The sequence below is a fragment of the Ochotona princeps genome, chromosome 9 (genome assembly GCF_030435755.1).
Source record: "Ochotona princeps isolate mOchPri1 chromosome 9, mOchPri1.hap1, whole genome shotgun sequence".
NCBI classification, from domain to species: domain Eukaryota; kingdom Metazoa; phylum Chordata; class Mammalia; order Lagomorpha; family Ochotonidae; genus Ochotona; species Ochotona princeps.
The window spans coordinates 78,886,940-78,914,028 of NC_080840.1; the positions used below are offsets into that span (position 1 = coordinate 78,886,940).

At 41.4% G+C, this 27,089-nt stretch overlaps 2 protein-coding genes and 1 pseudogene across 2 annotated transcripts; all 3 read left to right on the forward strand.

Moving 5' to 3' along the window:
• Positions 1-528: 528 nt before the first annotated feature.
• On the forward strand, positions 529-1,341 carry LOC131481108 (putative gustatory receptor clone PTE01). Its single transcript, XM_058668403.1, has one exon. The coding sequence runs from the start codon at positions 529-531 to the stop codon at positions 1,339-1,341; it is 813 nt and encodes a 270-aa protein (XP_058524386.1).
• A 5,609-nt stretch (positions 1,342-6,950) lies between these two features.
• LOC131481121 (olfactory receptor 7E178-like) lies at positions 6,951-13,367 on the forward strand. Its single transcript, XM_058668417.1, has 2 exons — positions 6,951-6,988; positions 12,395-13,367. The coding sequence occupies exon 2, from the start codon at positions 12,420-12,422 to the stop codon at positions 13,365-13,367; it is 948 nt and encodes a 315-aa protein (XP_058524400.1). The 5' UTR covers positions 6,951-6,988; positions 12,395-12,419.
• A 1,704-nt stretch (positions 13,368-15,071) lies between these two features.
• On the forward strand, positions 15,072-26,785 carry LOC101529255 (olfactory receptor 7E178-like; annotated as a pseudogene).
• Positions 26,786-27,089: the final 304 nt, after the last annotated feature.

Below are 27,089 nucleotides of genomic sequence, written 5' to 3' on the forward strand. Positions count from 1 at the left end.
CATAGGGCATAGGGTTTTGCTCCTTTGCAGGGGAGTTTTCGGTAATATTCATTGTGCTTTTGTCTCTTCTTTTGTTCCTGGTCATTGTACTTCTGGTTAGCAGAGTCTTCTCCTTGGGGCAGGTTTCCTTATATCTATCTATCTATCTATCTATCTATCTATCTATCTATCTATCTATCTATTTGACAATCTTTACATAGTTAATTATGGTAAAAAGGTTCAAGGGCTATAGGGAAGTGACTTGACTTCATTATTATTGAAAAGAAGGGCGGAAGTTTTATGGTAGACAAACATGAATTAGAGGTGCAAGTATTGAAATCTTGGGGGAAAAACATCTCAAAGTACTACAGATTTCAAGATAATATTGCATGAAATCACTTTCTTTTAATCCTGTTTATTACAACATTCAAATTTATAAAGGAAAGTGCATATACCTCCTTTCCTTTATAATAACACTTTTTATCCCTGTATAGTTTCCCAGAGAATATTGAAATTCAAAATCTCACAAGTGTCCCAGAATTCAGTCTAATGGATTTGTCGGAGGATTGTAATTTGCAGCCCTTTCTGTGTAGGATTTTCCTGTGCATGTACCTGGTCACAGTGCTCGGGAACATGCTCATCATCCTGGCTGTCACTTCAGACTCCCACCTACACACACACATGTGCTTCTTCCTCTGCAACCTGTCCTTGGTTGACATGGGATTCACCTCCACCATGGTTCCCAAAATGATTGTGGACATCCTCACCCACAGCACAGCCATCTCCTATGCTGGCTGCCTGACCCAGATGAGTATGTTTGTCCTCTTTGGTTGCATGAATGATTTTCTTCTGACAGCGATGGCCTATGACCGGTTTGTTGCCATCTGCCACTCCCTGCATTGCCAGGTCATCATGAACCCCCGCCACTGTGGCTTCTTAGTTTCAGTGTCCCTTTGGGCCAGTCTTTTGGATGCCCTGCTGCAGAATTTGATGATCTTACAAGTTACCTGCTTCACGGGAGTGGAAATTGCTAATTTCTTCTGTGATCCTTCACAAATTCTCAATCTTACTTCCTCTGACACCTTCAGCAGTGACATATTTACATATATTGTAGCCATCATGTATGGCTTTCTCCCTATGCCAGGCAGCCTTTTCTCTTACTATAAAACTGTGTCCTCCATTCTGAGAATCCCATCTCCAGGTGGCAGGTACAAAGCCTTCTCCACATGTGGCTCTCACCTGACAGTAGCTTGCTTATTTTATGGAACAGGCATTGGAGTGTGTCTAAGTTCAGTTTTCTCTGGTTCTGCTGGAAAGGGTGGTTGGCCTCCTTGGTGTATACTGTGGTCACCCCCATGCTAAATCCCTTTGTCTACAGCCTGAGGAACAGGGACATGAAGAAGTCCATGCAAAGGGTACTCAACAAATTAGTCTCATTCCATTGCCTGAGCTATGCATTTGGACTTTGTGGGAAAAGTAGCAATACTACGCACTAGATCTCCAAATCTCACCTCCATAAGCTTGATACATGAGACTCTTGTGTCTCTATATTTATGTCTGGACATTGCTTCTTTTACTCCTATTAATTTAGATTATTTTGGATTTGTAAATGTATCCTCACAACTCTCTTCCAGAATCCTTTTTGCCTATAGACTTCTCTGTATCTCATTATCTCTGATCCAGGCATCATGGACAGGTGACTCGCTTTTTTTTGTTAAATTTGTTACATTTTGTTTCTTAGCATAATTCATATGTCTGTTCCACACACATTTTGAGTCTGTCTAACATAATTTGCACTTGATTTAAGCATGAATCAAAACACAGTTCCTTTTTAGGGAACCACAGTTGGAGGTTTACCAAATCTCAGTTCTGGGTCTCATCCAAGAGATTCTGATTTCTTTAAACTGAAGACTAAGATGAGAACAATTATATAGGTATGCTACCCATTTTGCTATTTCAAAGAAGTTTCTGTTTAAATTATATTGACTCTTCAAGAAATTATTCAAAATAGATGTAGCTATTTGCAAACAAAGTAAGTGATATAAATAGGCAAAAATGTTGTCTTGTTATTGTTATTGTTAAACTCTGCTGTTGAAAAATTTATTGAATGTTAGTGCTTATATTATATTTTTTATTTCTAATATATCTGTTTCTCTTTCATATGTAAGAGAACATATGTAATGTGTTTTTAACCAACCTGTAATTTGATCATGCATTTTTTTCCATTGCACAATTTTTTATTCATATTATGATTTTTTGCCTTATTGAACATCTCAAGATTATTCCTTGAGTTTGATGATAAAAAAAAATCTGTAGTATTGAAAGGTTTGACTAATATGGGCCAAGCCCAATGGTTCAGTTGTCTAATCACATGCAGTCAAGAGCGAGGAACCCATATGGACAACGGTTCATGTCCCAGCTGCTCCACTTCCCCCAGCTCACTGCTTGCGGCCTGCGAAAGCAGTGGACAATGGTTCAATGCCTTGTGACCATGCTTCTCCCTGTGGGAGGCCTGGAAGAAGCTCCTGAACACAGGCGTCCAGTCAACTCAGCTCTAGCTTATGCATCCAATTGGTGAGTGAATGAAAGATTTTTGTCCTTGCCTCTCCTTTTCTCCATACATCTGCAATAACAACATCCAAAGGTTGGTTAATCAGTTCTGGAGATGTTATGTGTTCTCTTGATTAGTTGCTGTTTCTGGGTTTCTCTGCATAACCCCTATGTTATCTGCTGTGCTTGAAACATTGGAAAAATCATGCACTGAGTTGAAACTGAAAACTAGAACTGTGAGTTTTACATTCAGATTGTGCCCTTGGAACCAGGAACAGAGGAGCACAGGTGAGCTTCCTTGTGTCAAGTTCCCAGGTACTCATTCTTTTCCTCATTCCCCACTCCATTCGTATCAGCCAGTCCTCAGAGAGCACAACATCCTGGACCAACTGGCTCATGAGGAGTTAACTTACGATGCCATATACCTGAGGGCCACTTGGACCTATTTTGGTTGGAACCTGTCAGATGGTATGACAGTAATATTTTCCCTGTGATATCCATGCACTGCATTGAACTGGAAGTGTGTTCTCTCTTGGTTTTGTGCTTCCGTAGCCCGCTGTTGTTCCTTCAGCCCCACCACCTTTCTTCAGTGCACAAAATGGTGCATGATGTGTCACTGGTGGAGTTCTGGACTTGCTGTCTGGGGGTCACCCGGACCTATTTTAGGTGGAATCTGTTGAAGGCTGAGTTGGTGCTATTTTCCCTGTAGCACCTGTATAATGTGTTGAGCTAGATGTAAGTTTTCTGCCAGCTCAGTGCAAGTGGAGCTCACTGTTGTTCTTCTTGCCACAAAGCCTTTCCTCAGGACACAAAATGACACTTGATGTGGCACTTGTAGTGTCTGGTCCTGGTGGCCGTTCATTGTGGGGGCCACCCGGACCTCTCCTATGTGGAACCTGTAGGATGCCAATTTGATACTATTTTGTTCCTGTTGGACCATTGCATTCTGCCAAGCCAGCAATGAGTCTGCTTTTGGCTTAGTGAATCTAGCGCTCGTGGTTGGTCCTCCTGTCTTGTGGCCATTTCTTCAGCACACAAAATGGGACCCAACGAGGCACTGGTAGGGTTAGAACCTGAAACCCAGAAAATCGGGTGAGGAACTGTGAGAAATTTTTGTAACCCTCCATTTTTTAAATTTAAAATGATTTTGAAATACAATGTTTTAAAATAGAACTGTTAATAAATGTCTAAAGATTAATGATTGTGCTGGATAAAACTTTACATTGAATTCTCTATTGACTCCTTCTATTTTCTTTTTTTTTTTTTTTTTTTTTTTTTTTAAAGATTTTATTATTGGAAAGCCGGATATACAGAGAGGAGGAGAGACAGAGAGGAAGATCCTCCATCTGATGTTTCACTCCCCAAGTGAGCCGCAACGGGCCGGTGCGCGCCAATCCGATGCCGGGAACCAGGAACCTCTTCCGGGTCTCCCACGCGGGTGCAGTGTCCCAAAGCTTTGGGCCGTCCTCGACTGCTTTCCCAGGCCACAAGCAGGGAGCTGGATGGGAAGTGGAGCTGCCAGGATTAGAACCGGCGCCCATGTGGGATCCCGGGGCTTTCAAGGTGAGGACCCTAGCCACTAGGCCACGCCGCCGGGCCCTCATTCTATTTTCTTATGCTATATTTCAGTTCCAATGTTTGTTCTAAGTGGTTTGTACTATTTTTATTTCAATTCTCATCAAGTGTGTGCATTTTTTTAACTGTCAATAGGTCATCTCTCTGTGTTACCTATCACAGTATGGGCCTTCTTTATGATGATTCATCTGAGCTGTTGTTGGAAAAACAAACATCTCCTCTTTCACATATGGGTTTAACCTGGCTGGTATGGCAGCACTGCAAACCAGTCATCTACATCTGCATCAGCATCCTACATGGGCTCCCGTTCATTTCCCAGCTACTCCACTTCTTATTCAGCTCCCTGATTGCAGCCTGGGAAAGCAATGGAGGAAGTTTCAAATGCCAGGGTCTCTGGACCCAATCAAAGACCCAGAAAAAACTCATTTTTTCTGGCTTTGAATCAACTCAGCTCTGGCATTTGCAACCATTGGGTAGTAAAATAATGGAAGAATGACTTCTCTCTGTCCTTCTCTGTTAAAAATCTGCCTTTCAAATAAAAATCATTTTATTACAGCCAGATATACACAGAGGAGGAGAGACAGAGAGGAAGATCTTCAGTCCGATGATTCACTCCCCAAGTGAGCTGCAACGGGCCAATGCGCGCCGATCCGATGCCGGGAACCAGGAACCTCCTCCGGGTCTCCCACGTGGGTGCAGTGTCCCAGTGCATTGGGCCGTCCTCAACTGCTTTCCCAGGCCACAAGCAGGGAGCTGGATGGGAAGTGGAGCTGCCGGGATTAGAACCGGCACCCATATGGGATCCCGGGACTTTCAAGGCGAGGACTTTTTGAAATCTATTCCTGATGATGCAATTTATTCCTTGGATTGTGTCATCTTTACTAGTTTCTAAGAATCCCTTGCATTCTCTGCTCAGTTGGGGAAATGATCCCAATGCTTCAGTCCTGGCTTCACACAGGGAAGCCCTTAACCAACAGACTTGCTGGAGATTCAGGCAGCCCATCAAGAAACCTCTGGGGAAATATCTTCTGTGGGCTACAACGTGTGTGTTTGTGTGTGAGACTGTGTGTGTGTTTGTGTGTGACTTTGTGTGTGTAAATTTGCAGTGAAGAGGTTTGCCCTTGCTCTCAAGTGCTCATCATCCTGCTTTTGGGAATCAGCAACAAAGTCTCACAGGTGAGCTTCCTTGTGTCTACGTCCCAAGGACACTTCTTTTCCCCATTCCCTCTTCCATCACTATGAGTCAGTCCTCTGAGACTGGAATATCCTGGACCTACTGCCTAACGAGGAGCTCTGAGCACTGTGCCCCCAGGGTCTTCCAAGTGTAAATAATGAGCCAGCACCTTCAGGCCATGACTCCATCAGTGCAAATCTCAAAGCTCTGTGTTCTTTCCCATAACACTGGGAGCATTTGCATGAGGAGGAAATGACCTGAGTTTGTCTCCTCCAGTCCTGAATAAAAAAAATGTGAGACAACAGTGGAGCCCTCACCCTCCATCATGCCTCAGCAGAGTCTGAGTACATCCTGGTAAGTGCTAAGGGAGATGGTAGAAAGATCTGGAAATGTCAGGAGCATTATTTTCTCAGCATTAGGAAAGAAATGATGGCTGCAATAGAGTGCAGCTAACATTTCAGCTTAGGAAACTGTTTCATTTTATGAACATGATTCTCATCAGTATCTCAAGGATCTCATTTTGAGTTTTGTTCTTCACATCAATATCTTCCCACCGGCATGTCCTTCGTGATAGTAGCAACTGAGTCTGTATAAACTTCTGTTAAATCTTCAAAGACGATCAGGGAGTTTAAGATGAGGGATGCCAGGAAGCACAGCATCACAAACATTTGAGAGCACAGCGTCTGAACTCTGTGTCTAAACACACTGCTTCGTCCTGCTACCTAATGCTTCAAGGTGCACATACTGTTTTTACTTGGTGTAAGAGGGGAGGAGCTCAGCGTTTGAGGTAGTCTTCTCGTATGAGGTTGTCAGGTATCAGCTGTTGGTTCCAAACACTATGGAAGCACAGCCACCCTACCCCTCTGATTCCTGAGAAATGATTTCACATTTAATTACTAATTGAAGAGACCTGCTGTTCACTGTGCCCCAGTCCTTGGTGGTTTCTTTATAGACCACACCAGGCAGCAGCCTGTGAAACATGACATAAATTCAATGCTAAGTACACCAACAGGGGAGACACAGCATCGTACATTGACATGCTCTGTCCTGAACTCTCTCTGAGATTTCACTTCTTGTAATCACTGAACTTCCTGTGAATAGAGCAACATGAATTGAGGTGTTAGATTCCAATTCTACTGCAAAAAAGGCAGAGACTAGCAAGGGACCTCAGAGGTACCTGATATTGTAACCTCTGAAAAAATATAGAGGAAGTGTTCTGCTGCCTGGTGAAGAGCAGTGAGCATAAAGGCAGCAGATTCAGAGACAACGTCTTCTGGAAGCAGGCCTATTCCACTCACCACGTCTGTTCTGTGTCCATGGAGGATTGTCAGGATCTGTGACACTAGGCACTCTCAGCTATCAGAATCAGTGCCTCAGTAGTATAGCTGCTTTGAGTAATGTAAGCACTTATCTTGGATGTTTCCTATTTGTAATAGATACATCAAAGATGGATAAAATACATTTTAAATATTGTTTTGAAATTACATGTCATCTAGTTCATTGAAAGACAACATGTTGAGCACTGTGCTTTCCTACTGGGGCAATGGAACTTGTTGCTTCCACCAGTGTATGAGATAACTTCAAAATTCATGGAAAATAGAATGAACATTTTGAGCTAATGATGATGTGAACTTTTCAGAAAAAAATTTATGTGCAAGTTTTTTTCATAATATACATTTTCCACATATGAAAAAACCCTATTTATTATTAAGTAGACTTGTACTTTTCCTTCTAAAACCTCAAATTTTAAACTAAAAGGATGTCCTTACAAGCTATATGCTGTGTGTTTATGGAGGAATGACTGTCTCTCATTCCTGAGATTATGACCTGCATGTGATATTTAAGCAGATGAAGCATCAAAAATTATGTTATGTAATGAACAGAGCTGTGGCTGGCTCAGTGTCTTACCATAACCATTGTGGCTTCCACACACGTGGTGCTATATTCTCAGCACCTTGATCCCTTTTAGGAGCTTCCCATGGAATCAGAAATGTGTAGGAATATCAGCATAGCAGTGGTTTGTATCTTTGAGAAGGACAGGGGTCCTGTCACACAGCTTAAGTTTCATTGCATAATTATATTCAGTGAGTTTTGAGAAGGCAGAATTATTCAGATGTGTTTAAAAAAAGAGAGAGAGAGAGAGAGAGACAGAAGAGGAGGCAGATGTTCTACCCGAGCTGAGACACATCTTAGATTTGGGCATCATCAATGCCTCCAGTTCCCTTGACAACAGCATTCATGATACACTTGTTCTGTGAGAAATATGTTTGGAAAAAATCAGAACAACAAGCTATTGAAGTTCTGACTTCTCCTGAATGCTAAGATGGCCACAGATGCAGGTTATTATTATTTTTTGTCCAGAATACAAACAAACACAGAGACGTGGTGAGTTTACATGCAAGAGTGTATCCTAGGTAAGTTGTCCAGGAGTAGAACCCCAAGCTCTTTTCTCCTGCTCATTCTATTGGCTGCTCCACTTGAGCCAATCAAAATAAAAATTCCCCTCACAGGATTATGTTTCCTAGTGAGTTATGAAAGATTGCTACCAGAAACTGCAGTGGCAGACATTTGATGGACAAAACATGATGGAGCATACAGTGATCATTTTTCCCCCGGGAGAGCACACAGAGGTAGTGCACAGTAAAATTACATGTCACCTAATTTTGCAACTAAAAACAATTTCATGAGCACAGCTTTTAGAAATTTTCACATGAGACAAAGGACCAGAAGTTTTGAATCCATGTCATAGTAATAGACAAATCAAATAATGTTCTCTCAGGCAGTGATGGGGCAGATGAAGTGTTTGAAGGAGATGTGGGCACTTGATAAAAAGAAGGAAAATTAAACATCAATGCCCACTCGTGGCATTAGCAACAGTCAGTATAGTACACTTCCTAAAAGAACCATATACACATTTTGTGCAGCTTTTAGAGAAAATTATTTCAGTGCTCTGACATCAATCTGACCTAAGGGGTGTCTGTTGTGTCTCTATGCAATTAGGCATCAGCTTGGGAAGCCTGCATACCATGTGCTAATAATACGTAATGCAAGTCTTGACTCCTTTGATTCTGATCCATTTCCTGTTTACTTGCACCTTGAGAAACACCGTGTTTTGTCACAGTTGTTTGACATCCTGCCATCACTTGTGAGACTTGGCTGCACTTTTTGGTTTCTTTCTTGTTTTTTTAAATTTTATTATTATTATTATCATTTTATGATACAGTTCCATAGACTCCTGGCATTTCCCTTATCCCCTCCCCAATTCCCTCCCCCCCACCTAGTTCCTCTATATCATTACTAAAATATTGTTCTTCATACACAGTCATATGCCATTAATGTGGGCATGGACAATGGCAGAGAGTCCAGCATCCGATTGTTAAGACATACTGAACAGCTTCATTGTAAGTCCATCTTTGGAAGGAGAAATGCATACTACATTGTGTCCTCACATCTGGATGTTAGTCTCCATTTCACAGCTACTGTACATCCCATTAAATGAAATCTCATGATACAAAAGCAACAATAGAGAGAAAAATGGAAATTTACAATGCCATGAAGTTAAATGACATGTTACTAGATATGACAGTCTCCATCACACAGCTACTATACATCCCCTTAAATGAAAAGCCACAAAACAAAATCAACATCACGGAGAAAAAAGAAATTAACAACACCATTAAGTTAAATAACATGCTACTAAATGACTAACATGTAGCTGAAGAAATGAAAATCAAGAACCGTCTTGAAGAAAATGATGCTACTCTAGGATCTATGAGTCATTGAATGCTTTAATCAGAAGAAAGTGTTTTGAAGAGATGAAACCAACAGAAAACAACAAAACCCATGCGATATAGTTTCTGCTGATTTTTATTGGTGAAGTGTGTCTCTTCTAGACAATAAATAGATGGGTTTTGTTTTTTTTTTAATCCAGTCTACTAATCTATGACGTTTGATTGAGCTTAAGCCATTTACATTCAGGGTTAATACATATGCATGTACTTTGGTCCTGTCATTTAAGGAATAGTGTTGTTCGTTGATTTAGTCTTCTGTTGTCATTTTACTGGGATGTTCTTCCCATGTGCCCTTGGTTTTGTTTGGAACTATTCCTCTTCTCTATCAAGAGAACATCTTGAAGTATCATTTGTAGGGCAGGTTTGGAAGAGGCAAATTCTTTTAACTTTTCTTGACTGTGGAAGAATTTGATTTCATTTAAAAGACAAAAGAACGTGTTGCTGGATATGTTATTCTAGGCCGACTATTTTCTTCTTTTAGAATCTGGAATATGTCACTCAGTTCTCTTCTTGCCTGTAGAGTTTCATGTGAGAGATCTCCTGTGAGCTTAATTGGCATTCCTTAATATGTCACTTGATTTTTTTCACGTGCTCATTTAAGGATCTTTTCCTTATGTTCAATTGAAGAGAGCATGATGATCATGTGTCTTGGTGAAGATCACTTTAGATCAAGCCTGTTGGGAGTTCTGTGCCCCTCCTGAATCTTGTTTCCCAACTCTTTCTCTAGATTAAGGAAATTTTCCTTTATTATTTCATTAAATACATTTGCAAACACAGCTTCTCTTTCTGCACCTTCTGGGACTCCCATAACTCTTATATTTGGCCTTAATAGTGTCTTTCAATTCTTGAATATTGTTTTTTTTTTGCCTGATCTATCTCTGCTTCCAGCTTTTTGTTTGCTTCCCTCTGATGACAGGAAACATCTTCCAATTTTGAGATTTTTTCTTCTTCTTGCTTCATTCTAGTTTGGTGACTCTGCATTGTACATTTAATTTGCTGTACTTTGTTCTTAATTTCTGATATATCAGCCTTGATTTGCTTTATTGCTTCCTTAAATTCTTTGAACTCTTGTATGTGCTTCTCATTATTGATCAGAAGGTTTAAGATGAGCTTTATGAATTCTGTGTGCCCCATTTTCTCAATGTCTTCCTCAGTGAACTCTGAGATTGGCATAGGGTTTTGCTCCTTTGCAGGGGAGTTTTCGGTAATATTTATTGTGCCTTTGTCTCTTCTTTTGTTCTTGGTCATTGTACTTCTGGTTAGCAGAGTCTTCTCCTTGGGGCAGGTTTCTAAGCTATGTCACCCACAGGTATACAATGCGATTTCAGGTGTCCTATATAACTATGTTGTTGGTGGCGCTGATCTTGTTGGAACATGTTGGACGTTAGGTCTGGGTGCTAAACAGACCTATTTTAACTTGTACGATGCCACAATCGGTATTATTTTCCTGTGGGACCAGTGCAGTCCATGGAAGTCAGTGAGGTCAGCACATGCACAGTTAACTGTTGTCCCCTGCAGTCCTAAAGCTATTGCCACAGTGTACAAAATGGCGCCTGACATACCACTACCAGATTCTTGATCTGCTGGCCATCAGATCTGAGGGCTACCCAGACCTGTCTTGGGTGGAACTTGTAGAATGCCACATTGCTGCAGTTCACTGAGCCAGAAATGAGCTCACTCCCAGCTCAGCGTATGCTCAGTCCTTCCCTTGGCTCTGCCTCGTCATGCAAAATGGTGCCCATTTCAGCTCTAGGAGACTGACCAAGCTATGAAATCCACCCTGTTCTCGCACAGTCCATCTGGCATCTGCTGCTCTCTCTCTGCTCCTGGTCAAATCAAATGGACCAGCAGGGTGGACAGTTCTTTGTCTGGGTTTACCTCCCAAGCTCCCAGTGAAAGTCCCTTCCCACCTGGTTGCTGGTGGAGTTCCGGTTGCTGGTGGAGTTCAGATTGCTGTTAGCTGAATGCCATTGGAGTATCAGTCACTGCAACACCACACCATTGTGTCCACTGCTTTCCTGTGTCTGTCAGTCTCCAGGCACCCCTCTGCTGTTTTTCTCTCCTTTCCTATTTTCTGGAATGTGTCCTCTCTGCTTCATGAAATAACCACTCTGCAATCATCCTTTGTTCTGATCATTCTCTCTACCCTTTAAAATGTCAATCTTTTCCTTTTAAAATCTTAGTCTTTCACTTGAAAGACTTTAAAGTATAAAAAGTTCAACAGGTCAGTAAATTTGAAGGAAAATGAGCATTTGGATCAAAAACAAAAGAGAAAAATAATAGAGATTTTAGAGCTTTTTTTGGTTAAATATAAACCAAAATTGAAATGTCCATGAGGAAGTCACAGGTTGTGGCCGAGAACATGCGTTTCTCTAGTAACATTGGTTAATCAATACCATGTCAATTAATGCCATAATGTTGTAAATGGTTGTAAATATTATGTTGGGTTTTTTACTTGATTGGGATGATACTCTGTTGGTTCTACCTTCAGACCAGAGATGGTCTCACCAAGAAAACTTACCAAGACAATAAGATGCTGGACTTTATGATTGGTCAAAACCTCCAATGAAAGAATGTCAACTGAATTTGAACTATGGAAATGCAACAAGGTGGAGTAATCCACCGCGGGGGTGGGGGGAGGGTTTGGGGAGGGGTGGGGGGAATTCCAGTGCATAAAAACAAATGTGTCACATTATGCAATGAAATTAATAATAATAAAAAAAAATGCACAAAAAAAATGGGAAAAAAGTAATTTCAATACGAAGGCATTTTTGCTCCAATCATTGGTTTAGAGGTCTTGTTAGTTTATCGTGTGTGCAGAGTCCATTTCCTACATTGTTGCTCAAATACCTTGTATTTTTATCATGAATTCCCTTTTAATCAAACATAAGTTGTTTAAAACACATTCCTACAACTAAATGGAAAAGGAAATAGTTGGGTGCATTTGACTGTGAGAAATGTCATGTTACATTTTTTGGCTGTCTCTAAAGCAGGTGTATGTAGAATGCACATGGAAGAAGGTGAATATTGCAGAAACCAATTATGAAGTGTTCAGGTGATTGAGTTTGCCACTATTGAGATGGATGGCAGAGGTGGTAAGCTCACCAACTGTGAAATGAAAGTGGGGGGAGCTTGAAAACTTGAGAGAAGAGCACACCTCTAAAAATGATCAATTTCAAAGTCATGTTGCACCAGGAAAACTTTTAATGCCATTTATTTGAACAATCTTAGACTTAACCATGAGATACACACATGATGTGCTGAATTGAAAATATGTAAATTTTCCATGTGACTGATTTTCCTTAAACAAAATTATTTTCTCTCCTAACAGGTTCCCAGGCTATACTGAAATGCAAAATCTCACACGTGTCTCAGAATTTCATCTCAAGGGCTTCTCAGAAGATAGAGACCTGCAGCCCCTCCTCCTGGGGCTGTTCCTCTCCATGTACCTGGTCTCCGTGCTTGGGAATCTGCTCATCATCCTAGCTGTCACGTCAGACCCTAATCTGCACACTCCCATGTACTTTTTCCTGTATAGCCTATCCTTGGATGACCTGGGTTTCATCTCCACCACAGTTCCCAAGATGATTGTGGACATCAAAACACATAATGCAATCATCTCCTATGCTGGCTGCCTGACTCAGATGTCTGTGTTTGTCCTCTTTGCTTGCATGGATAATTTACTCCTGACTGTGATGGCTTATGACCGGTTTGTTGCCATCTGTCACCCCCTGCATTACCAGGTCATCATGAACCCCCGCCGCTGTGGCTTCTTAGTTTCAGTGTCTTTTGTGGCCAGTCTTTTGGATGGCCTGGTACACAGTTTGATGATCTTACAAATTAGCTGCTACAAGGGAGTGGAGATTTCTAATTTCTTCTGTGATCCTTCTCAACTTCTCAGTCTTTCGTGTTTTGCCACATTCAGCAGTGACATAGGTATTTATCTTGTTGCCGTCATATATGGCTTTGTCCCTATATCAGGGATCCTCTTCTCTTACTCTAAAATTGTCTCTTCAATTCTGAGAGTCCCATCACCAGGTGGAAGGTACAAAGCCTTCTCCACATGTGGCTCTCACCTGACAGTCGTTTGTTTATTTTATGGAACATCGCTTGGAGTATATTTTAGTTCAACTTTCTCACTTTCTACCACGAAGTGTGCCTTGGCTTCAATGGTGTACACTGTGGTCACCCCCATGCTCAACCCCTTTATCTACAGCCTGAGGAACAGTGACATCAAGAAGGCCATGCAGAGTGTCTTCAGCAAAATACTCAAATCCCCATCCTTTGCCATGCATTAAGACTTGGTGGGAAATACAGACAGAAAGTTCTTTTGTCCATTAATTAACTCCGCAGGTGGCCACAATGGCCGGAGCTGAGCCAATCTGAAGCCAGGAGCCGGGAACTTCCTCCGGGTCTCTCACATGGGTGCAGGATCCCAAGGCCCTGGACCGTCCTCTGTTCTCTCCCAGGCTATAGGCAGAGAGCTGAATGGGGAAGTGGAGCAGTTGGGACATGAACCGATGCCCCCATAGGATCCTGGTAAATGCAAGATAAAGATTTAGCTACTAGGCTACCATGCCAGGCCCTAAACTTACTACTTAATGAAATCTAGTGATACACATTTTTCTAAAAGTTGATAATGCATAGGCATAAATAAATTCAGTAGCAATGTCATTTAGCAAGTTGCTGAGTAAGAGCTCTGAATAAAAATGTCCACATAGTGTTGGAGGAAGATGTAAAGAGGGCAAGAGAAAACATGACAAATGCTAGATTCTGAGGACCTGGGGTTATGGGTCTAATGATAGTCCCATTTTTAATATTTTGAAGAAGCCCTATTCTGTGTTTATTAACTGTACTAATTTGCCTTATGATGTACAGTGTGCAAGCGTTTCTTTTTTCTGTCTTCCCCAGCACTTGCTATCCTTTGTCTTTCTGGTAAAAGCCATTCTCACTACAATGAATCTCTCTTTCACAGTGACTTTGATTTGCAGTTCCCTGATGATTAGTTCTGTCAAATGTGTTTTCATGTACTGGTTGGACATTTGTATGCTTGTTTTTCAAAAAAAAATGACTATTTGTATCTCATGCCCATTTTTAAATTGGATCAGTTGTATGTTCTGTTTCATATTGTGTTTCTGTTTCATATATATCTTGATTATTAACCTATTGTTAAATAAATAATCTACAAATATTTTCTCCCACTGAAAAAAAAATACCTGGTGGGAAAAAGCAGCAGACCTGAACATTGGATCTCCGAAATCTCCTTCCTAAATACTTGATATGTGAGGCTCTTCTTCTCTCCACATTTGTTTCTAAATATTGCTACATTTAATGTAGATTATTATGGATTTCAAATATATCTTTACAACTGCTTTCCTGAATCCTGTTGGCCTATAGACTTGTCTGTAGTTTATTATTTCTAAGCCAGACATACTGGACAGGGGCCAACTTAATTTGTTAGATTTGTTGAAGTTGTATATCTTTTCATAATGTACAGTCTACACATTGAATCTAGCTTAATCTTGTTTTCATGGTGGAACCATACACTGATCCTTTTACAGGGAACCACCCCTGGAGGCTAAACAAACCTGAGGTCTGGGTCCAATCACAAGACAATCTGATTTCTTCAAACTGAAAACTGAAATGAGAACGTTGCAGGAAGCTTAAGGAAGTGCTGAAAATGGACAGGTTTTTCCAATTTGAGTTCATATGATGAATCAGTTTCTCCTCATTGCAACCAGCATTGTTCCCCCGGGCAATTTGATGATCCCTTTCTTTGGTGATAGGCTTTTGGATTTCTTGGAGTTGCTGAGTTTTTTGAATGTATGCCCTGCAAATTTCAGAAGTTTGAAATTGCACTCCTTGCTTCTTCAAGATAGTTCTCTGTCACTTACTCTCTCTTTATCCTTATTGCAGATTGGAGCAGAGGAGTGGGGATACCAGGTAGCACTCTCAAGTGGGACTCAGGCATGCTAAGTAGGGACCATGCCAAGTTGCTCTCCATGTCGTCCTGTGTTGTTATTGGAAATAACATGAATTTTTGTAAAATTTACAAAGATCTAAGATCTAAAGCTAAGGAGCTAAGATCTAAAGCTATGGTTTCAACATATCCCTGCAAAAAGTATCTCATTTTTGTCATAAGGTACGTGATCACTGAGTACTGGGAAGAGATGACCAAATTTTAGTATTTCTGGCTGACAGTGGTGCACTCTGTATGGAATTTCCAATAACATTTAAGCACTGAATTCACACACAGGAAAGAGGATGTGGTCAGGATGCTTGTGCACTACACAGAGCTATCCTGTTTGTGCTTTCATGCTGTGTCTTGCAGCACAAAGGGAAAGAAAGAATAGTTTTCAGTGCATGAAGCTGCTGTGGGTCCTCTCATTTTCCGTGCCAAAGCCTCTGCACAACTCAATTATTCTAAAGTGACTGCTAAGATTTTTTTTTAATCTGAAAAAGAAGCAGATAGGGAAGGGAGAAGCCTATTTTATTATAAGTAATATATGGCTGACAAATTTTAGGATTTCAAGTCACTCTGCTGTAAATACAGGAGACTCAAATTAGTAAAATAAGTACATTTATGGAGTCCTATAAAACATGTATAAATGGAGAACAATATACAAACATGAAAGAGAACAAGGAAATTCCAGATATGTCCTTGAGATTGTATAGGGTTGATAAGATTTATCATGAAGAAAAAGAAAACACTTCATAAAATGCAGTTATTAGAGTTTGAAGGTTGCTCAACATGCAAATCCTACAACTGCAGGTGCCAGCATGCCACCACATGGGCACCAGTTCATGTCCTGCTCTGCTTCCCAAGCAGAGCTTGCCTTTGTCCTGGGAAATCAATGGAAGATGATCTTAAGGTGTTGGACCCCGGCACATACGTGGGAGCTCTGTAGAAAACTCTTAGCTCCTGATTAGCTCAGCTCCAGCTGCTGTGGCCATTTAGAATGTGAATCAGTCCATGGAAGATCTTTATCTCTTTGTCTCTCCTTAACTCCATGAATTTGCCTTTCAAATATCAATAAAATAAATATTTTTAACTAAATTTATTTATTAATTACATTGTATTATGTGACACAGTTTTATAGGTGCTGGGATTCCCCCCACCCCCTCTCCAAACCCTCCCCCCACGATGGATTCCTCCACCTTGTTGCATAACCACAGTTCAGGTTCAGTTGAGATTCTTTCATTGCAAGCATATATCAAGCATAGAGTCCAGCATCTTATTGTCCAGTTAAGTTCAATGGCTTCTTAAGGAGATCTTCTCTGGTCTGAAGGTAGAGCCAGCAGAGTATCATCCCGATCAATTAAAAGCTCCCAACATACCATCAGCAACAATTTATAACATTATGGAAGTAATTGACATAGTATTGAGTATTTTTAAAAGACAGTTATTGTGTAATGATTCCATTTGAATTATTTGCTAATGCCATCTAAGACATCATGTGTTTGGTTAGGACATATTTATCAAAATCTAAATGCTGAAAGGTCAAGATTAGAATGTACACAGGACAAGAATTTTAGTCACATTTGTTGTAATATCAGAAATTGGGAAAGCCATCGACCAATTCCTCAGGCAATTTCTGAACAGACAGAAGTTTGGATGAGAGTTCCTCCTTCTCTTCACCTCCTAAGAGAGAACTCAGGATTTGGGAATTTAGTTCTTATTTTGCCCTGTGGCTCCTAGCATCGAGAGGGTCTTGGTCAGCTCTTAGCCACAGGATTAAGCTCCTCTGGGGTTTGTTCTCCCTGTAGTGATGCAATATCTCTTTTATTTTATGATTCATGATACAGTTCCATGGGTTCAGGGATTTCCTCTTCCATCCTTCACATTCCTCTGACAGTTCCTTCCTGTATTATAATAGTATAATATTTAAACAATTATATTCATTATGTGTTATTGAAGTAGATTGTGACTCTGAAGGCATAGATAAATTAATAGGCTGTGACGGTCTCATAAACACAATTTGGTCCATGTATGTTGCTAAGGAATGAGTATATGGAGAACATAAAGTCCTGAGTCTTCCTATTCCATCCCCTTAGAACTGTGACTGGCCCCAAGTATCTTTCATTAAAGACTTCAAAGGAAGCACTGTCAAAGGAAACTACATTCAGGAGTGAAATGAACACAGTGATGAACAAGAATCAGAAGCCACAGGGGAACATCTGTTGACCTTAGACAGCATGATTACAGCTGGAGGGATATCATGTAGATTCTACTGATGGCATAGAAGTGCTGGTCACTCCTTTGGACTGCATGACCATGGAAACAATACAAAGAAGTCTGGTGAAATCTGTGTACATGATCCAGAGACAGACCTGCTAGTTCTGTCAGTTTTAGCAGGCAGAGCTAACAGTCCTTGTGGGAGCTAGCAGAATGGTGTAGTAGGCATGGATATTACAATCCTGATTCTGAGGGAAAGGCTGGAGGGAGTGAACAACACTGGTGGAAATTCTGCTTTCCCTTCGCTATGGCTCCTAATAGAATCAGTAAATTCCCATATTTATTCTACTATTAAAACAATTGAGAATATTTTGACATATATGAGGTTTTTAAATTTTTTTATGAGAGCCTGGAGTGGTAGCCCAGCTGCTAAAATCCTCACCTTGAATGTGCTGGGATCCCATATAGGCACTAGTTCTAATTTTGCAGACCCCGCTTCCCATCCAGTTCCCTGTTTGTGACCTGGGAAAGCAGTTGAGTATGGTCCAAAGCCTTGAGTTTCTGCGTCTGTGTGGGAGATCTGGAGGAGGTTCCTGGCTCCTGGGTTCAGATTGGCATAGCACTGACCGTTGCGGTCACTTAGGGAGTGAATCAATGAATAGAAGATCTTCCTCTCTGTCTCTCCTCCTCTCTGTGTATGTGGATTTGTAATAAAAATCATTCATTTTTTAAATTTTCATGAAAAATGTCTATTATGAACTATTAATTTCATTTTTCCATAATTTTAGTGACATAATATCTTTGTTTATCTGCTCCAAAAAATGATGTCAAGGAAAATGTACCCAACAAATATGTGAAACTCAACAATTTGTCATATTTCAGCATAATTCCATGAGGCACAGCTTTAGAAATGACAATCATTCAAATCAGGAAAACCACAAGGTCTCAGTTATGAAATAGTAACCCAAGGCAAGTGCCTAAGAAATGAAATTAGAAACTGTCTTTGGAGATTGATGGGGAACAAGAAATCATACCCTTGGCATAGAAAATCTAATTTCCCTAGATTTGATGATCAATGCAGAACACTGGGAGAATGTAAAAATTACACAAGGAGTTGTGAAAATTGAGACAAAACTCTGAATTTCATACAAAAAAAAAAAAAAAAAACACAAAAAACCTGTACTTGGAAGCAACTGCAAAAGAGCACAGGTGAGTTTCCTGTGTCAAGGTGTTAGGTATATTTCCCTTTGCCCAGTCCCTCTTCCATTAGTATCAGCCAGTCCCCAGAGATCAGGGGCATCATGAACCTACTGTTTTTTTTTTTTAAAGATTTATTTCTTTTATTACAAAGTCAGATATACAGAGAGGAGGAGAGACAGAGAGGAAGATCTTCTGTCCGATGATTCACCCCAAGTGACTGCAATGGCCAGTGCTATGCCGATCCGAAGCTGGGAACCAGGAACCTTTTCTGGGTCTACCAAGTGGATGCAGGGTCCCAAGGCTTTGGGCCATCCTCGACTGCTTTCCCAGGCCACAAGCAGGGAGCTGGATGGGAAGTGGAGCTGCCGGGATTAGAGCCAGTGCCCATATGGGATCCCGGGGCATTCAAGGTGAGGACTTTAGCCACTAGGCCACGCTGCCGGGCCTGAACCTACTGTTTTAATTATAAGCTCTGCACAAGGGTCCCTGGGGGTTCTGCAAACATAAAATATGAGCCAGAACCTTTGCACCTTGACTTTGACAGTGGAAATCCATTACCCCTGTGCTGTATCCCATAGCAACATTAGCACCTGCATGGTCTGACTCTGTGTCTTCTCCAGTCCTGACTCAAGCACATTTGGCTCCACTGCATGGCAACAGAGAAGAAATAGTAGAGCATTCACTTTGTTCATGCCTCAACTGAGGCTCAGCCCAGCCTGGTAAGTGCTGTGGGAGATGGTGGCGGGATCTGGGAATGTCAGGAGCACTGTTTTGTCAGCATCAGGATAAATTTGATTTTGATAGAGGGGAAGGCACCAACAATGTCTCAGCTGGGGAAGTTGAGTTTATGTTTGTGGTTCTCGAAGGGGTCTCTAGGGTTTCATTCAGAGTTTTCCTTCTTTTCTCATTGATTGTTCTACTTACTGGTGTCCCCTTCATTATAACAGCAGATGAGTCAGCATTAACTCACCCTGAGCAGTCAATATGATCATGAATGTGAGGATGAGCATGGAAGGAACCAAAGCATGGTAGAATTTTTCTTGTTCTGAGAGCTATCTTGAAGTGGCAGGGTTTGAACTCTGTGTCCTAAGTAGGTTGTTTCACCTCACTGCATAATGCCTCAAGGTGCACTGTACATGTTTTCTACTTTGCTTAAGAGGATAGGAGCTCAGAAATTCTGTCATGTGTATCATGACCTGTTAGGTACAAGAAGATGAAGTTAGTCCTAACTCTGCATCGTGTGTTCTGATTTCACACACAAGGAGCATCGCCAGTGTTCCCCTGAGACAACCCAGGCACTTCACTTTTCCATCTATCCAGGAAGAAACCTTCTGCCTCTCTGAGCTCTTCCTTTGGGGCTTCTTTGCACATCATGGTGAGCAGGAGCCAGGGAAGGGTGTCTGAGTTCAAAGCCAAAGACCACAGAGAGCACGTACAGGATCATTCAGGGAAGATCTTCCTCTTGGCCCCACTCCAGGAGTTCACTTGACCCTTCAAACTTCTACTCTGTACTTGTAATCATCCTCCTCCATATCAAAATGAGACACTCAGTTGAGATGTGAGATCCCATTTCTATGACAGACTGCAGAGGAATAGATACAGACTTCACAGGTCCCTGATGTAGTGACCTCTTGAACTTTGCTGAAATTTGCTGACAACTGGGGGACCATGGAAATACATATATGCATCAGATGCAGAAACAATATGGTTTGGAATTCTGTCCACTCTGCAGATTTTTTCTGTGCCTTTAGGGAGTAGTCATGATCTATGCTACTCAGTATTTTCATCTGAGTTGGCACTTCATTGAGGAAGAAATGAACTTGGATTAGAAGCTTGCTTATGCAATCTAATGGTAAATGTGAAGCAAAAATGGACAAAATAAACTCTAGATATTGCTACTACTCTTTTAATATTGATTTTTTATTCATTAATTGCATTGTATTATGTGACACAGTTTCATAGGTACTTGGATTCTCCCCACCCCTCCCTAAACCCTCCCACTATGGTGGATTCCTCCACCTTGTTGCATAACCACAGTTCAAGTTCAGTTGAGAGATTCCCCTACGTTTTTGGTGAGATTTATTCCTAGATACTTCATACTCTTCTCTGTTATTTTGAATGATATTCTGCTTGTTAGGTCCTTTGCCATCTTGGGGCTGTTTGCATTCACTATGGATGTTGTTTTTTGTTCAATAATTTTGTATCCTGCCACTCTACCAAACTCTCGTACAAGTTCTAGCAGTGTCTGTGTTGAGTCTCTTGGTTCTTCTATGTAAAGGATCATGTTATCTCTGAATAGTGAAAGCTTGATTTCTTCATTTCCCATTTCAATTCCTTTAATTTCTTAGTCTTTTCTTATGGCCTCTGAGAGTACCTCTAGGACTATATTGAATAGCACTGGTGATAGCGGACATCCTTGTCTTGTTCCAGATCTCAGTGGGAAGGGTTCCAGCTTTTCTCCATTCAGTATAATGCTGGCGTTGGGTTTTTCATATATTGTTTTAATTATGTTGTGGATTGTTCCTTCTATGCCTACCCTGGTTAGGGTTTTTAAGATGAAGTGGTGTTGGATTTTATCGAAAGCTTTTTCTGTGTCAATTGATACTATTATATTATTTTTGTTCTTCAATTTTTGGATGTTGGTGTATTACATTAATGGATTTCCATATGTTGAACTATCCCTGCATTCCAGGGATGAATCCTACTTTGGTCCAGTTGAATGATCTGTCTGATTTTTTTTTTTTCAATTCTATTGGCTAAGATTTTGTTGAGAATCTTTGCATATATGTTCATCAGGGAGATCGGTCTATAGTTTCCTTCTCTGTTGGTTCTCTATCCGGTTTTGGGATTAAGGTGATTTTGGCTTCATAGAATGAGTTTGAAAGGGTTGCTTCCTTTTCTATTGTTTTGAAGAGTTTGTAGAGTATTGGTGCTAGCTCTGCTTGGAATGTTTTGTAGAATTCTGTAGTGAAACTGTCTGGGCCTGGGCTTTTCTTTGTTTGGAGATCCTTAATCAGTAATTTGATCTCTGCATCAGTTATTGGTTTGTTCAGGTCTTCTGTTGCCTCTGGGCTACGGTTTGGTAAATGGTGGGAGCCTAAGAACCTTTCCATTTCCTGGTGATTTTCTGATTGGTTGGAGTACAGTTGTTCGTAATAGTTTCTGATTATTTTCTTAATGGTTGTAATGTCAGTTGTTATGTTGCCTTTTTCATCCTTGATGCTATTAATTCTCATTTTCTCTTGTTTTTTCTTTGTCAGACGGGCCAGTGGGCTGTCTATTCTGTTTACCTTCTCAAAGAGCCAGCTTTTTAATTCATTGATTTTGTGTAGTTTTTAATTCAATTTGGTTTATCTCTTCCCTTGTTTGGATAATTTCTTGTTTCCTTTTCTGTTTGTAGGGTCATTTTATTGCTGTTTCTCCAATTTCTGATGGTGTGTGTTTATTCTTGTAATTGGTGTCTATCTTTGGCTTTGACATAGGCACCAACTGCTATGAACTTACCATGTAACACTGCTTTGGTGGTGTCCCACAAGTTTGGGAATGCTTTATTTGAGTTTTTGTTGGTTTCCATAAATTTTTTTGTCTCATATTTTATTTCTTCTGTGACCCATTGTTCATTTAGTAGCATATTGTTCAGCCTCCAGGTGTTTACATATCTCCTGGGGCTTTTAGATTTATTGATTTCCTCATTTACTCCTTTGTGGTTTGAGAAGGTGCATGGTATGATTCCGATTTTTTGAATTTAGTGAGGCTTGCTTGTGCTCTATCATGTGGTCAATTCTGGAGAAGGTGCCATATAGTGCTGAAAAAAAACATATTCTGTGTCCGTGGGTTGAAGGGTTCTGTAAATGTCTACCAAGTCCATTAGTTCTATGCTCTGTGTGAGTTCTACTGCTTCTCTGTCAAGATTCTGTTTCATTGATCAGTCTATTGGTGTTAACGGGTGTTGAGGTCCCCCATGATTATTGTGTTTGTGTCTATGTCCCCTCTTAAGTCCGTCAGCAGTTGCTTTACGTAGCTGGGTGCACCTGTGTTTGGTGAGTAGATGTTTACAATGGAAATCATTTCCTGCTGGAAGGTTCCCTTCAGCAATGTGAAGCGTCCATCTCTGTATCTTTTGATGTCTGTCACATTGAAGTCTAGGTCATCTGAGATTAGAAAAGCTACTCCAGCCTTTTTTTTCTTTTTTCTCATCTATTGGTGTGAAACATCTTTTTCCATCCCTTCACTTGCAGTTTCTTTGCATCTTTTTTGGTTAGATGTGTCTCTTGTAGGCAACAGATTTTTGGGTTCTGTTTGTTGATCCATTCTGTTCATCTGTGTCCTTTGATTGATGAGTTTAGGACATTTTTATTTAGGGATAATATGAAGAGGTTGTGATTTTGAACTGCCATGGGCATGTGTAAGTGTTCAAGTGTGTTTTTGTGTCTATTAGTATCTCTGATTGATTGACTTTCCTCGTATGGATTTTAGGGGGAGGGGTCTTCCTATTGGCCATCTTTAGTTTTGGTTTTCATTTTTTCTTCCTGGGTTTAGCACTTTCCTAAGGAGATTTTATACAGCTGGTTTCGTGCTAGCATATTCTTCGAGTTTCTCTTTACTGTGGAAGACTTTAATTTCATTCTCAAATACAAATGAAATCTTTGCTGGGTACATTATTCTTGGTTTGCAGTTGTTTTGTTTTAGGATTTGAAAGATTTTACCCCATTCTCTCCTCATCTGGAGTGTTTCTTCTGAGAGGTCAGCCATAATTCTGATTTGCTTTCCTTTGAAAGTAATCTTGTCCTTTCTTCTCACTTGTCTTAGAATAGTTTCCTTGTATTCGCTTGAGGGCAGCTTGCGGACCACATGTCTGGGTGATGATCTCTTTGGGCCAGTCTGTTGGGGGTTCCCTGTCCTTCCTGGATTTGTGCTGGATTTATATTTCCAGTGTTCTGGAAGTTCTCCTGTAATATCTCATTGAGCACCCGTTGCAAGCCTATCTCTTTTTCCACTGCTTCAGGAAGGCCTATTATTCTAATATTTGACTTTTGAGGTTGTTTTTCATTTCCTGTATGGAACTGTTGGCTTCATTCAGGTTTGTCTCCAACTGTTGGATGAGCTGCTGACTTTCATTCTGATTATCTTCCGTTTCTGATATTCTATCCTCTGCTGTATTCATTCTGTAGGTTAGATGCTCAACTTTGTGCTTTAAATCGAGGATTCCCTTTTTGACTTGGTTTATTTCTGCAATGACCTGGATTTTGAATTCCTTGAACTCTTCCCAGTGCTTCTCACTGTCTCTGATGAATTTTATTGTTATTTTCTTAAATTCCTTGACTAGTAATTCATGTCTTCATCTTGCATCTCGGAGATTGAGATTAGTTTTTGGTTGTTTTGGGGGGAGGTGCCTTATCTTTCTTCTGGGTCATTGCTTTTCCTGATACTTCTCCTCATTGTGTTGTGGTTTCTTGTCATTTTGGGATTTTAGCCTCTGACTTGTTTGTCCACAGCCTCTGGACTCAGTGCTGTAGTCTAGAGTGGGTGTGGTCCAGTTACTGCTGCATGGAGTATAGGCAGAAGCATAATTCTTTTTGCTCTATTGGGGACAGTAGGTGACGGTGGGGTGTTGGGTCATTTTGTTTGCCCCTGGGTTTATACCTCTGCAACCTGGTTCCCCTGCAGCTTGTTGGCTAGGTGTTGTCTTGAGTGTGCCCACGGGGATAGAGTTTAGGTAAGAGACTTTGTAGCCTTGGGGCTTCTTGTCTTTGCTCTGGGTAGATTCAGAGCGTGCGATTGAACTCCCTACTGCACTCTCACAAATGTGCTCCCTTGTTGGGAAGTGTCCTGCTGTGTCCCCTGTTTGACCGCTGCTTCTGCCCAAATTGGTAGCCTCTCTGTTCAGTGGTGGCACCACCCCTTGGGCCTGTGCTGAGCACCAGGGAATTCAGTTGAAGCCTCCAGCTGCTGGGTGCCTGCTGACCCAAGCTGGATCAGGGTGCTTTGTGGCTAGGCCCCATGCGCAACTCCACTTCCTACTGCACTTTCTCAAAGGTGCTGTCCTATTAGGAGGCGCATTACTGTGGCGCTGCTTCCCTGCGCCTCTGCCTGGGTTGGCAGACTCTGCTCAGAGGCATCGCCTTAGGCGGCCGAGCTGAGCACAGCAGGGAATTCCGCCGGATTCTCCAGCCACTCCCTGCTAGGCTCCTTGCAGACCCGATCTGGGTCAGAGAGCTCTGTGGCCCAGCCCCAGTGCACGGCTCCACTCCCTACTGCTCTCTGACAAAGGTGCTATCCTGTTGGGAGGCACAATGCTACACCCCACTTCCCTGCCGCTCTGCCTCTGCACAGGTTGATTGCCCCTATGTTCAATCCTATAGCCACTTCTGGGGACTCTAGCACTCCAGTGGTCTGTGGCCCCGACTGGCGTGGGTACTTGCAAAACGATTTTCTAGCTGCCCTTGTCTTCTCTGGTTGGCTGAGGCTCCCACCGGCCTTCCTCTGCCTGGAATTGCAACTCACCAAGTTTCCAGCTACGTACGGCCTCTCCTTTATTTCTTTTTCTGGCTGACCCTCCCTGCTGTGTGTATCTTCTTACTTCAGTGCTGTCCAGTGACTTTCCCGCTCTTCTCCCTGCAATTCTGTGTCTCTTGGCTTGTTCCTCAGCTGAATCGGTTCCTCTCTCTCCACACCCGATCTTACACCAGCTCACCACAGTCAGTCATCTCCCTCACTCCCCAAATCCCTTTATTTTTAATTCAATTTATTCTAAATACCATAGAGATACTCATGTGTTAATCCTAACTTGAATCGAAAATAATTGATATTTGTAAAGAGAAGCTGTGTGTCCCTGTCTTTGTGTTTTAATTTTTCCCTTTGTGGTACTTGGTCTTGTTTTGTTTCAACACCCTTGGATAAGTGATATGAACAGCATTTAAAATCCCTCCAAACAATTTGGGCAGAACCCTCGGAGCTTGCACCACATTAGGATCCTGAACTATTATCAGAAGGCTGTTTCCCATACAAGGGATTGGGGCTGTTGGAAGGCTGGGTATTGCTTCTCTCCTTATCTTACAGCTTCGCACAGATACTAGAAGAAAAAGAAAATTTGGACACAACAATCACTTTTCCCTAACCCTCGATCCTTCCCACTGTGAAAAACTGTGCAAACATCATCAAAATAAACTGCATAAACATCATCAAAAAATTTAAAATGATGTGTTTTCCAAACCCCTTTACTTTTAAATCCTTTATTCTAAAAACATTACAGATACTCATGTGTTATACCCATGTTGAATTGAAACTAATTGTTGAATTATTTATTTTTAAAAAGTGCTTCATTTCTCTTTATCAACACTGTTTTCTTTTCCCAAAGGAGTCTAGGTTATGCAGAAGCTCAAAACCACACACATGTCTCAGAATTCCATTTCATTGGCTTCTCCAAGGATCCAGAACTGCAGCCCCTGCTCCTGGGGCTGTTCCTCTCTATTTATCTGGTCATGGTGCTTGGGAACCTGCTCATCATCCTGGCTGTCACCTCAGACTCCCACCTACACACACCCATGTACTTCTTCCCTTGCAACCTGTCCTTGGCTGATGTGGGGTTCCTCTCCACCACGGTTCCCAAGATGATTGTGGACAACCTCACGCACAGCTCAGCCATCTCCTAAGCAGGTTGCAAGACTCATATGTCTCTTTTTCTCCTCTTTGGATGCATGGATGATTTGCTCCTGACGGTGATGGCCTATGACCGGCTTGTTGCCATCTGTCACCCCCTGCATTACCAACTCATCATGAACCCCATCATTGCAGTTTCTTACTTTTGGTGTGTTTTGTGGTTAGCCTTTTGGATTCCCTGCTACAGAATTTTATGGTCTTAGGGATTACCTGCTTCAAGGGATTTGGAATTTCCAATTTCTTCTGTGACCCTTCTCTGCTTTTCAGCCTTAATTGCCATGACACCTTCAACTATGATGTGATCATATATTTGATTGGCATTATTTTTAGTGTTTTTCCTATGTCAGGGATTCTCTTCTCTTACTCTAAAATTGTCTCCACCACTTTGAGGGTCCCATCACCCGGGGGCATGTACAAAGCCTTCCCCACCTGTGGCTCTCACCTGACTGTGGTTTGCTTATTTTACGGAACAGCCTTTGGAGTGTATCTCAGTTCATCTTTTTCACTTGCTTCTCAGAGCTGTGCTGTGGCTTCAGTGGTGTACACTGTGGTCACCCCATGCTCAATCCCTTTATCTACAGCCTGAGGAACAGGGACATCAAGAGAGCCGTGAGAAGGCTCCTAAGCAAAGCAACTTCACCTCAGCTTTTTCACTTCACGTGGCGGAAAGCAGCCAACTAAACCTGTCTGCCTCTCAACCTCATCTCCTCATTATAGGACATTGGCATCTCTGACTTGTCCCATTTTGCATCTAAATGCTGCTGCTTTGGGTCTCAGATGATTTAGATCATTTGAATATATTATCTTTTCCATGTTTGAATTCTATTATATTCATGGAGCTTTAAGGAATCCAAGCCTGCTGGATAAGTGAATAATTCTCTTTTTGTGCTTTTGAAAATCACTTCTTATGCAGAATTTACTTCCCATACACATTGTGCATCTGTCTCCCTTGTCTGCAGGTGTCTGTGAGGATGTATGTCACTGT